The sequence below is a fragment of the Bufo bufo genome, chromosome 1 (genome assembly GCF_905171765.1).
Source record: "Bufo bufo chromosome 1, aBufBuf1.1, whole genome shotgun sequence".
Classification (NCBI taxonomy): Eukaryota; Metazoa; Chordata; class Amphibia; order Anura; family Bufonidae; genus Bufo; species Bufo bufo.
In genome coordinates this window covers 806,384,107-806,397,567 of record NC_053389.1, presented here as the reverse complement: position 1 = coordinate 806,397,567, position 13,461 = coordinate 806,384,107, and the positions used below count along the sequence as shown (strand labels likewise).

Here is a 13,461-nt window from a genome sequence, read left to right as displayed (position 1 = left end):
ATGTTAAAGATAATACAAACGGATCCGTTCTGAACTGATGCAGACGGTTGCATTATCTGAACGGATCCGTCCATGACGGATCCGCACAAAAAGAGAGTGTGAAAGTAGCCTTAGATAGCGGCAGACTCATAGTCCTTCAGCTGATGAAAGCGTAAGGGGATCCTCTGGACCCACACAAAGCGCACAACGCCGTCACACTTTTTATTGTTCACAGGGTCTAGTAACTCCTGTGTTTGTCTTCAAAGATGTTCTGCAAGTTTTTGTTCAACCTCTGAAAACCAGGATCCAAATGTATATGCACTGCATTATCAGTATCTTTATTTGTTTTTTACAATTTGCTTTGTCTGACTTCGTAATCCAATATATACCGTAAGAGATTAACGCTTTGTACACAGCAGAATAGTTGCAGTTTTATTTATGATGCTTATATAACACGAACATATTCCACAGCACTGTACACAGATTGCTAACATATTCATTGGTCCCTGTCCATAGTAATGTCATTCCCACACTTGCGCAAAATTTAATATGAATTAACCTAACAGCATGGTTGGGATGGGGGGGGGGGGGGGGGGGGGGGGGTTGAAATGTGAGGAAATCCGCACCAGCACAAGGAGAACATACAGACTTCATGCAGATTTTCCCCTTATTAGATTCAATGCCAGGACCACAGTGATGCACAGCAACAGTACTAACCCGTAGGCCACTATCTGCCCATTTCCTATCCCCTCAGTTCCCTATCTGCGCAGTACTATCACATGGGCTGAGAGCACACAGGAGATCGTTTTCTGCAGCATGGACGGCAGCCAGATGACCCAAACATCTGCACTTCACATCCACACCGCCCACTTCTCTTCTGCACTGATGCCAGGTTCTGGCTGTGTGTGTTACAGAACGTATGTGATGGATGCTGAACAATTGCTCCCCTATTTGGTCTGAATGAGTCACATTTCTTCCGTAATCATTGTAGTAATCAAGATATAAAAGGATCAAATGCAAACAAAGGCATCTGTTAGCAGCCTTGGTGTTTCAAAGTCAGAGGAAGGTGGCGGCAGAAGCAGCAGAGATCAGTGAAATCCTGGGAGACATGTCCAGAGGAACAGATGGTAGATAGAAGTGAAGCAGATTTATGGCTCATGGTTCCTTGCTGTTGTACAGCCTCTTCTCACATCCTCAGCATGCTACCTGAAGCCGGTCATAGAATCTACCACCGCTGTCAGACCATCCTTCAGCGAACGATTAAAAAGGTCAATTTCCTTGGAGCATGTTCGCTCTGAAGGATAGGGAAGACAGACAGGCGCAGTCAATGGTGCCACTTATATATAAGAAGAAAATGAATCAGATAAGACACATTCAGCCTGTTCAATTATTTTTCACATGGCGAGGGAAGCAGTGGATATTTCCATCATCTATTTGCTGAATTAATTATGATATAAAAATACAAATTTCTTTCATTAGCTTATTACAGTTCGCTTAAAAGCTAGGTCTACACAGCAACTAGCATTCACGCAACATAAAAATCGCAATATAGATATATACACTCACCTAAAGAATTATTAGGAACACCATACTAATATGGTGTTGGACCCCCTTTTGCCTTCAGAACTGCCTTAATTCTACGTGGCATTGATTCAACAAGGTGCTGATAGCATTCTTTAGAAATGTTGGCCCATATTGATAAGATAGCATCTTGCAGTTGATGGAGATTTTAGGGATGCACATCCAGGGCACGAAGCTCCCGTTCCACCACATCCCAAAGATGCTCTATTGGGTTGAGATCTGGTGACTGTGGGGGCCATTTTAGTACAGTGAACTCATTGTCATGTTCAAGAAACCAATTTGAAATGATTGGAGCTTTGTGACATGGTGCATTATCCTGCTGGAAGTAGCCATCAGAGGATGGATACATGTTCTCATTCTGTTTACGCCAAATTCGGACTCTACCATTTGAATGTCTCAACAGAAATCGAGACTCATCAGACCAGGCAACATTTTTCCAGTCTTCAACAGTCCAATTTTGGTGAGCTCGTGCAAATTGTAGCCTCTTTTTCCTATTTGTAGTGGAGATGAGTGGTACCCGGTGGGGTCTTCTGCTGTTGTAGCCCATCCCCCTCAAGGTTGTGCGTGTTGTGGCTTCACAAATGCTTTGCTGCATACCTCGGTTGTAACGAGGGGTTATTTCAGTCAACGTTGCTCTTCTATCAGCTTGAATCAGTCGGCCCATTCTCCTCTGACCTCTAGCATCCACAAGGCATTTTTGCCCACAGGACTGCCGCATACTGGATGTTTTTCCCTTTTCACACCATTCTTTGTAAACCCTAGAAATGGTTGTGCGTGAAAATCCCAGTAACTGAGCAGATTGTGAAATACTCAGACCGGCCCGTCTGGCACCAACAACCATGCCACGCTCAAAACTGCTTAAATCACTTTTCTTTCCCATTCTGACATTCAGTTTGGAGTTCAGGAGATTGTCTTGACCAGGAGCACCCCCCTAAATGCATTGAAGCAACTGCCATGTGATTGGTTGACTAGATAACGAGATTTTTGTATAACTTACCAGTAAAATCTCTTTCTCGCTCTTCCTTGGGGGACACAGGAAACCTTGGGTATAGCTCATCTCCATAGGAGGCGTGACACTAAGTGAAAGACTGTTAAGCCCCTCCTCCAGCAGCTATACCCTCAGCCTGGAGTGAGCGACTACCAGTTATGTGCCCAAGTAGTTAAAACAAAGGCAAGGATCAACCAAATTAACACCAACAAGTCAAAACTCCCGTCAGGGCAACCAAAACAATGGGTGGGTGCTGTGTCCCCCAAGGAAGAGCGAGAAAGAGATTTTACTGGTAAGTTATACAAAAATCTCGTTTTCTCGCCCAATTCCTTGGGGGACACAGGAAACCTTGGGACGTTCAAAAGCAGTCCACAAATAGGGAGGGACCACAACCCAAGAAGAATTAAAGCACCATAGGCATTAAGGCACCGCCGCCTGCAAGACCAGGCGGCCCAAAGCAGCATCCGCCGATGCATAAGTGTTCACCTTGTAGAACTTGGTAAAAGTGTGCAAAGAAGACCAGGTGGCCGCCTTACACAATTGTTCAGCCGAAGCTCGATTTCGCTGAGCCCAGGAAGCCCCGACCGCTCTGGTAGAATGAGCGGTAACACCAAAGGGCGGTTCCCTGCCCTTAGCACGGTAAGCCTCAGCAATAGCCATCTTGATGAAGCGGGCAATAACCACTTTAGATGCCGCCAGCCCCCTGCGCGGACCCTCCGGAACCACAAATAGAGAATCCGAGCGCCGAAAGGGTCTAGTTACATCCAAGTAGATCCTCAGAGCCCTAACAACATCCAGACGGTGAAGATCCCGTTCCCGAGGATGAGACGGGGACGGGCACAGAGAAGGAAGGACAATATCTTCATTCAGGTGAAAAGCGGACACCACCTTCGGAAGGAAATCCGGAACCGGGCGGAGAACCACCTTGTCCTGGTGAAAAACCAAGAGGGGTTCTACGCAAGAAAGTGCCGCCAATTCAGACACACGCCGAAGAGACGTGATGGCAACGAGGAAAAAAACTTTGCAAGACAACAAGCGAAGGGAAACCCTGCGCAGAGGCTCGAAAGGAGAAGCTTGGAGAGCCGTCAGCACAAAATTAAGATCCCAAGATGGAACGGGAGCGCGATACGGGGGAGCATAGTGAGCAACCCCCTGAAGAAAAGTCTTAACTGGACCGAGCGGAGCCAGAGGTCGCTGAAAAAGGATCGAAAGCGCTGAGATCTGACCCTTTAGGGTACTGAGACCCAAACCCAAGTCCAGACCAGACTGCAAGAAGGATAAAATCGTGGGGAGAGAAAACCGAAGGGGATGAACATCTAAGGTCTCGCAGAAATTCAAATAGGCCCGCCAGGTTCGGTAATAAATCCTGGACGATGCCGGTTTACGCGCACGAATCATGGTACGGACCACGTCAGCAGAAAACCCCCGCCGCGTTAGGACCGCGGTTTCAATAGCCACGCCGCTAAACGTAGCGACCCTAAATGCTGGTGGAAGATCGGCCCTTGAGAGAGGAGGTCTTCTCTTAGAGGCAGAGGCAAGGGGGCGTCTGCCAGGAGCAACATAAGGTCGGCGTACCAAGGACGACGAGGCCAATCCGGGGCTATTAGGATCGCAGGCGTGCCCTCCGCCGTGATCTTCCGAAGGACTCGTGGAAGAAGAGGCAGGGGCGGAAAAACGTAGAGGAGAGAGAACTCCGTCCAGGGAAGGACGAGCGCGTCCGCGCCGTAAGCGTCCGGATCCTTGGTTCTGGCCATGAAGGTGGGGAGCTTGTGGTTGAATCTGGAGGCCATGAGATCCACGTCCGGACGACCCCAACAGAGGCAAAGAGACTCGAAGACGTCGGGGTGCAGAGACCACTCGCCCGGGTCGATCGTCGTCCGGCTGAGGAAATCCGCCGCCCAATTGTCCACCCCCGGGATGTAAATGGCCGAAATGGCTGGAACATGAACTTCCGCCCAGCGAAGGATTAGAGACACCTCCCTCATTGCCGCCGCGCTGCGAGTGCCCCCTTGATGATTTATGTATGCCACAGCCGTGGCATTGTCCGATTGGACACGAACAGGGTGACCCTGAAGCAGCGAAGTCCAATGCCGGAGTGAGAGGAGAACCGCCCTCAGCTCCAGAACGTTGATCGGCAGTTTGGACTCCGATGGAGACCAAGTGCCTTGTACGGACCGAGGAGGAAACACCCCCCCCCCCCAACCCCGCAGACTGGCATCGGTGGTAATCACCAACCAAGTTATCGGTAGGAAGGACTTCCCTTGGAGAGGGGTCCGTAACCACCAGAGTAGAGAGGAGCGAACCTGGGGGGGGAAGGGGAAAGTGCTGATCCAGACTTTCCTGGGACTTGTCCCATGCGGACAGAATGGCAGTCTGAAAGGTGCGGGAGTGATACTGCGCGTAGGGGATTGCTTCGAAACAGGACACCATCTGTCCCAAGACCCGCATGCTGAACCGGAAGGAAGGACGGCGGTGGTTCAGAAGGCTCCGAACCGACCGATGAAGGAGCTGGCGCTTCTCTGACGGAAGCCGAACCTCCGCTGCATCTGTATCCAGCAGCATCCCCAGAAAGATCAGTTGCCTGGATGGAACAAGAGCGGATTTGGGAAGATTGATAATCCAACCGAACCGGCGTAAGGTTTTTAGCGAGAGGTCCACACTGGCAGATGTCAGTGACAGAGAGGGTGCCTTGATAAGGAGATCGTCCAAATATGGAAGAAGAAAAACTCCCCTGGAACGAAGTAAGGCGAGGACAGGGGCTAGGACCTTTGTGAAAACGCGAGGGGCCGTCGCCAGCCCGAAGGGGAGGGCAACGAACTGGTAGTGGTCGGACCCCACTGCAAAGCGCAGAAAGCACTGATGACACCGAGCGATTGGAATATGAAGGTAGGCGTCCTGGATGTCGATAGAGGCCAGGAACTCCCCTTTTTCCAGAGAGGCCACCACCGACCTGAGAGACTCCATCCGGAACCGCTGAAGACGAAGGAAACGGTTTAACCGTTTTAGATCCAGAATGGGACGAACCGAGCCTTCTTTTTTGGGGACCACAAAAAGGTTCGAATAGAACCCTTTGAATCTTTCCTCCATAGGAACCGGAGCGATGACCCCTTTGTCCAGAAGGGTACGAGTAGCAGTAAAGAAATCGGCCGCCCCTTGGGGATCCCGAGGAACCCGGGAGCGAAAGAACCGAACTGGGGGGAGGGACGCAAACTCGAGTTTGTACCCGGAAGACACCACCTCGAGAGCCCAGGCGTCGGAGACGTGCGCCTGCCAGAAGTCCCTGAACAGGAGGAGACGTCCCCCCACCCGGGTGGGTGGGGGCGCACCTTCAGGTAGGGTTCTGCTTGGTCGCGGGAGGGCGAGCAGGCTGTGACTTGCGCCAGGAGGGCTGGGTCCGAAAAAAAGGTTTCTTACGTCTGTCTTGGACAGGGTTAGAGGATGGACCTGAAGTGGTGCGAGGTGTGGGAGCCCTGCGGGAAGACCTGAAGCGAGAAAAGGTGGGACGGCCTCGAGTGGTGCTCCTAGTCCTGGATTGGGGAAGATGTGTACTCTTCCCTCCCGTGGCTTCAGAGATGATTTCATCCAAGCGGGTCCCGAACAATCGAGAACCAGTGAAGGGAAGGCCAGTAAGAGACCGCTTTGACGTGGCGTCCGCCGTCCAAACCTTTAACCAAAGCTCCCTTCTAGCCGAAACGGCCAGGGCAGATGAACGGGCTATGAGAGCCCCCGCATCCAGGGATGCCTCACAGACAAATTTCCCGGCTTGAACGATAAGTTGGGCCAGAGCCCGGAGGTCCTGAATAGGGACGTCGGATTCAAGCTCCTGATCCAGCTGAGACGCCCATTCTGAAACCGCTTTTCCAGCCCAAGCGGAGGCAAAGACCGGCCTGAGGGCGGAACCGGAGGCTGCAAAGATACCCTTTGTAATGGCCTCTATCCGGCGATCTTCAGTGGATTGTAAGGAGGAACCATCTGCAACGGGAATAGCCGTGCTTTTGGACAAACGGGCCACAGGGGGGTCGACTTTAGGTGGTGACGCCCAGTTTGTAATGCAATCCGCCGGGAATGGATAACAGATATCCAACTTCTTAGGCGGGGTAAAACGGGCATCAGGCCGGGCCCAGGCCTTAGAAACCACCGACGAGAAGTCAGCGTGGAGGGGAAAAACCGCAGACGCCTGTTTTTGGCGAAAAAAGGAAACACTGGTCTTTTCAGAATTAGGAGGGTCATCGTGAATCTTAAAGGTATCACGGATATTGTTAATAAGATGGCCCACGGCAGAAGCCAGCTTTGAAGGCAAGGCCGAGTCCATATCCCAATCAGAATCGGCTAGTTCCCCTTCAGAGGGCATATCCTGTAATGAGGAAGGACCCGACTGAGGGCGCACCCTTGGGGGTGATACCGAAGCATCCGAGGATGATAGGTGCTCCGCCCTGGACCGCTTCTGGGGTTGACGGGCTCTGGAGGTGTCGCCTGGAGAGAGAGACTCAGACGGGTCAGCTAAGGTAGCGGACCCGGAGGGCCCAGCAGGGGAATTATCCGGCTGCGGTAAGGGCAATGCATCTGCAAGGCGGCCCACAACATTAGTGAGACTGACCACAGCCTGGGAAAGGGATCTAGCCCAGTCAGGGGGATCCAAGAGGCCAGGGGGTGACACAGCAGATGGCGGACCCTGTAATGGGGCTTTGCAAGCCGAGCAATGCGGGTCAGGCTGCCCTTGAGGAAGGGGTGCCTTACATGCGGTGCAGGTATGATACCAAGGACCAGCAGGCACTGAGGGGTCAGACATGTTGGCTGGAAGTAATATACAAAACGTCCAGGCCAGAGGGCTGCAGTGCTAGAAGGGTCAACAGTCCTACCAGGTCACAGTGGGAGCAGACGGCACAGCAGCGGCAACAGCAGCGGTCCTCAGAGCCCTGAGGTAATCCGTCCTGAGAGCAGGCAGGCACGAAGAGGAGGCGGGGCTAGTGAGGAGCGGGAAGAAAGACGTCCGCCCCTTGACTGAAGCCTGACATGTACAGTGGAAACGGAACGAAGCTCCGCCCACCAATTAAACTTTTCGCGCGCGTGATTCAAATATTATATGCCGCCGAAAAACCCACAGAATAATGTCCCCCGTTCACCTCCATATAAGCGGAGGCGAACGCACACCGGTGGCCGGACAAGAGCGTGCGCTTGTCAGAATGTCAGCCGGCAGTTGAACACAGCCGCAGTACACGTGCGCCTGCTATCCAGCAGCTGATAACGAAAGGCGGCCCACGGCCGCCGCACCTGAGGTAAACTGCGCTGTGACCCTCCCCCTCGAGCATTGCTCCGCTTTGCCCCATACACAAAGGAGCCGCAGGACTCACAGCTAAGAGAGCTGTAAATTGTAATCGACATGAAGGTCAGGCAGAGGGGACAGCAGGAACAGGCCCTAACGGGGGGGGGGGGGGGGGGGGGGGGTAGGAACGGCTGCACAGCCACCTCACCATTCGACGTTTTCACCCTCTGTCCATCCAGCAGGGACGCCCCTTCAGCCACTGGCACCGAAGTGGCAGGAAGCTGGAGAGGGGCTTGCAGGTGGGCGACCCTTGTGCTGGCGGGATGCAGGGGAGCTGGGCTGCCCTGGTCCTCCTTTTCTTCTGTGGGGGAGGCAGCAGTGCGGATAACCGGCACTGGCGCAGCTCAACCCCGGGAAAACAGAGAGGTCTTTGCGACTCTGTTGTCCCTGTTAAAAAAAAAAAAAGCAAAGAAATTGAAAAATAAAATAAAAAATAAAATCTTTAGCAAAGACAGCTCTGCAGTGCAGAGAGTGTCTTGCCTCCTTGACACTAAGCAAAAAACTGGAAGTCTCTCTCTCCAGGCTGAGGGTATAGCTGCTGGAGGAGGGGCTTAACAGTCTTTCACTTAGTGTCACGCCTCCTATGGAGATGAGCTATACCCAAGGTTTCCTGTGTCCCCCAAGGAATTGGGCGAGAAAATTGCATTAATGAGAAATAGAACAGGTGTTCCTAATAATTCTTTAGGTGAGTGTATGTGTGTGTATATATATATATATATATATATATATATATATATATATATATATATATTACACACACACACACACACACATATATCACATATGATATGTGTGGGTCCCCATCTATGTAACAGGGTTCCATCAAGCACCACTGGGAAGTTAGAGGGCGCTGCACATGCACGGCTCTCTATTAACCTGTATGGAAGGCAGTTACTCTGCAACTTTCAGAAACACTATAGCAGTGAATGGAGAGAGATGAACATGCGCAGCATCCTCTGCATTCCTGATGGGACAGGCACCTGAGGCTGGACCTGCAGACATTTATGTCATATCCAGTGGATACGCCATAAAAGTCTAGATGGACAACCCCTTTAATCTGGTGCAGCTAAAGTTGCTGTGTATCCCTAGGAAGACCCTGATAAAAGATGTTGCTTGTGGCTCCAAGAATGGTATGGGCCGCATGTTTTACAGGGGCTTATAAGTAGTGTTGAGCGAACTTGTGTTTTAAGTTCGGCGTCTAAAGTTCGGGTTATCAAAGAATCGCGTTATGGATTCCGCTACCACAGATAATAACGGAATTTAGAATCCATAACGCGATTCTTCGATAACCCGAACTTTAGACGCCGAACTTTAAACACAAGTTCGCTCAACACTACTTATAAGGTTACATTAGTGCATGAGGAACCACAAAAAATGTGTCAGAATCAACAAATCACCTGCTGCAACTGCGTGGTTTTTGCCAAAGCTGGAAACAGAGCCAGACCCTTAGAGGTAAGAGAATTCTGTCCTTGTTTTAGGAAACAAGTTTCAAATACAACCATATGATCACCTGCAAATGTGCTGGTATGTCGGAAGGCTCGCACTTGAGAGTCTGAGAGTCCAGTGAGAAGGGAGATAAGGGTGTCCATGAGAATCCCATCATAGATGATGCTGTACTGACAGCAGCTCACCAATGTTCCCAGAAATTCTCCAAAATTCACCCGGAATTTCTTCCAAGGCTTGGTACCAAGTGATAGAGGATAATCTGCAGAGTCCTGGGGAAATAAACATTATTCTTACGTATAGTTTTATTAACATGCATGCATCTATTTCCCCATCTCTGTATAAAAAGTGCTTCATGAGGCGTCACTGCGCAGTCCTGATCATTACAACCACCACTGACCCCATCATTGAGGAACAGCTGGATTAAGGGTTTTTACAACTACAAATGCTGCATCAACTATTATCAGTGATATCCCTGAGCTTTGTCACACGGTCCATAGTGAAATAGCACACCGTGCCGCTTCTGACTGTAAGAAATGTCACACTATCAGCCCGATTTTCTTCTGTAACTGGGCATGCTGTGACCGTGAAATATATAGTATAAAAATTTAAATCACTTTCTCGTCCCCAAAAAGTAAAATCTATTCCCTACAATGCTCTCAGTATAGATGCCCCCCAGTATAGATAATGGCCTCCTTTGTCCTCCCCAGTATAGATAATGGCCTCCTTTGTCCTCCCCAGTATAGATAATGGCCTCCTTTGTCCTCCCCAGTATAGATAATGGCCACCATTAGCCCCCAACCCATAATTGTACAGAAAACAAAACTTATCTCATCCACTTGAACGCAGGGGGACACTCGCACCCTTACAGGATGCTGCAGGACCTGTGCTCCCAGTGAGGTCATGTGACATCATCACACTAGAAGCGCAGGTCCTGCTGCATCCAGTGAAGAGCCAGGGTTCGAAGTGTTACTCTCCAACGGATTCAAATGGAAGACTTTTATTTTTTATTAACCCCTGAAAGACCCTTGTAGCCATTTTTAACGCTGCTCTCTTGTCTATAAGGCGTTAAAAACAGGCCCATTGATTTCAATGAGATCCGTCTGGCCGTGAAAAAAAGCCAAAAATGGGACATGTCCTATTTTTTGACGCCCTCTATTTTTATATATATATATATATATATATATATATAAAAAATAAAATACAAAAAAAACAGTCATGTGAATAGCCTGTAGACTTTAATTAGTTTGAAAAACAGCTGTGTGACCGTTGTTTTTCACTATCAAGTGAATGAGGCCTTAGGGTCCATTCACACATCCGTAGGTGTTTTGCGGTCCGCAAATTGCGGATCCGCAAAACACGGACACAGGCAATGTGCGTTCCACCGGCACTATAATAGAAAATGCCTTTTCTTGTCCGCAATTGCGAACCTAACTGTGATTTATGCACCTAACCGAAGTGTCACGTCATAGATGCAAGATGAAGCAAATATCACGATATTTGCAGAAAGATCGCAGAGACCTGCAATGTTTTAACACTGCACCCTATATGAAATTCACAGTTTTCCTACAGAGCGCTGCCATCACTATGACAGACCCAACCTGAGGCCCTCCAGCTGTTGCAAACCTACAACTCCCAGCATACCTGGACAGCCTATACAGCTATCAGTCTACAGCAGGGCATGGTGGGAGTTGTAGTTTTACCACAGCTGGAGGACCGCAGGTTGAGCATCCCTCCCTTAGAGCCTTCAGAGGTCTGGAGGCTGTCATAGCAACTAAAGGGCTTCCTCGGTAAGCTAAAATAGTAGAGCAATGTATTTGTCCACAATTATACAAGAAACTTACCAGGTACACTCGACACTGACCTTTTTTTGCTGTTTACCATTACTCACCATCTTTCCTTCTCCATGTGGATCTAAAGAGACGTGTCTTTCTCCGGGCCATTCCTGCATGCTCAAATCTTAAAGGGAACCTGTCACCGGGATTTTGTGTATAGAGCGGAGGACATGGGTTGCTAGATGGCCGCTAGCACATCCGCAATATCCAGTCCCCATAGCTCTGTGTGCTTTTATTGTGTAAAAAAAAAAGGGGGGGGAAACGATTTGATACATATGCAAATTAACCTGAGATGAGTCCTGTACGTGAGATGAGTCAGGGACAGGACTCATCTCAGGTCAATTTGCATATGTATCAAATCTTTTTTTTTTACCCAATAAAAGCACACAGAGCTATGGGGACTGGGTATTGCGGATGTGCTAGCGGCCATCTAGCAACCCATGTCCTCAGCTCTATACACAAAATCCCGGTGACAGGTTCCCTTTAAACAGTCCTATTCATGACCTGACCTAATACAGTGGTCTGGAGGAAGACTTCCTGGATCAGTGGGCACCAGGAACGTATAACCTTGTTTCTTGGTTTGGGGGGTGGGGGGGGGGGGGGGGGGGGGATTGCTAGCTGTTGCTTGAAGAAATACTAAGAATACTAACTTCATCAAAGTCTTCCGTCATTCTCCTAATGATTTCTGCATTCTGCATGGTCTCCATCATGTCTCTGGTCACTGTGCCTGGAACAAAGGACAGACAATGCTTAATAAACAGACCACATTATAACTAATGCATTTCTGCAATTTACATTTTACAACATGGCTCCTTCTTTATAAGACATGCTAGTGTTGTACTCATAGGACTCATGCACGGTCTGCAAAAAATACAGATGACGTCCGTGTAACATCTGTATTGCATCTGTTTTTTTTGCAGATCCATTGTAACAATGCCTATGCGCAAAACAGACAAGAATAGGACATGGTCTATCTTTTTGCGGAACAGCCATGCGGACATACAGAAATGGAAAGGAATACAACTTACTTTAGTTTCCTAAAAAATGGTGAACCTGGATAAGATAAGGTAAGCAACTATATACCAATACAGCTGCATGTCTGGTAATTCTCACCAATACAAGAAGTCACACATAACTGCATCACAGAATATATTCTTCTGATGTAGCTCATAGATGAGCCGTACTAAAGGGAGTATCATCATGTATTTCAACCTTTGCAATGCCAAGGGTGAAAACTAAACTGGCAGCAAAACACAATAGAAATGAATAACCAGGACTCTTCTCAGATGGCCCTGACTCTTTTCCAGGCCCAGTTCTGCAATGATTGAGATGTTTGACTCGGCAACCACTTACTTTTACATTAGAAATGACAGACCGCTGAAATCAACTCACCTGTCTCTACTTTATTCTGCCGTTAGTATGGGCAGCACAAAGTTGATGACAGGTTCCCTTTAAGTCCTGCACCAGAAACTATTAAAGGGCACCTGACGTGTCAGGTTAGTTTTCAAGATAAGCTGCCCCTGTCACTGCTGAGTTCAAAAGCTTGTAGATTTGGGAAATACTCGCCTTAGCATAGGGGCCCTGCAGAGAAATATATTCAAACAGGGACAAAGAAGGAAACAAGACTGACCCCAAAATAGAGAGAAGGTTATGTTTAATTTGATTTAGGCAATGTGAGGTTTGGGCCAGGACAGCAAGCTTGTACTGTAGAGTGGTGAGGGGATCCACATGGTGGAAAACAATGAAAGGCTCCAGAAGAAGCTATAAAGGCGCAGTAAAGGGAAATACAAGTGTGAAGGGGGGTGTTAGAGAAGATACAAGACGAGCCAAATCCCTCTGTAACCTATAGTGGAACTAACAAGGAATGAGATGGGATATCCAGGATGGGTCCCCAGATGTGGAAGCAGAGAGGAACTGGAGCCAACCACAACCCTTCAATATCAGACCAAGCAGTGACGTGCAGGAGTACTGCATGTAACCACTGGCAGATGAGGACAGCGACTGGCTGCAGCAGACACAGAGATGCTTTCTAATAAACCCCTTCCAGCATAATCATGTACATGTAGGTTATTATGCTGTAGGGGTTGTAGGGATAAGTATGTATATAATACAGCAGGCAACCAGCAGAATGAATCACGGAAAAATAATATATAAAACATCCTGCACAATAGGATAATGAATGTTGCGGATGTACATGGCTACATTTATACAGTCACAGAAAATAATGCACTATAATAATAGATGCAAGAATAACATATGGACAAAGCCCTCACTCTATGCATAGGCAGGTTTAGCGTAGGACCCGCCTGAAC

General features: G+C 48.8%; 1 protein-coding gene across 1 annotated transcript in view; it reads right to left on the bottom strand.

The window, feature by feature from the left end:
- Positions 1-13,461, bottom strand: part of STAG3 (stromal antigen 3) — a 263,346-nt gene that overhangs the window by 145,411 nt on the left and 104,474 nt on the right. The window contains exons 6-7 of the mRNA XM_040415168.1: positions 11,800-11,876; positions 9,382-9,586 (exon numbers count right to left, since the gene is read on the bottom strand). Coding sequence (XP_040271102.1) covers positions 9,382-9,586; positions 11,800-11,876 — 282 coding nt within the window. The remainder of the gene's footprint in view (positions 1-9,381; positions 9,587-11,799; positions 11,877-13,461) is intronic.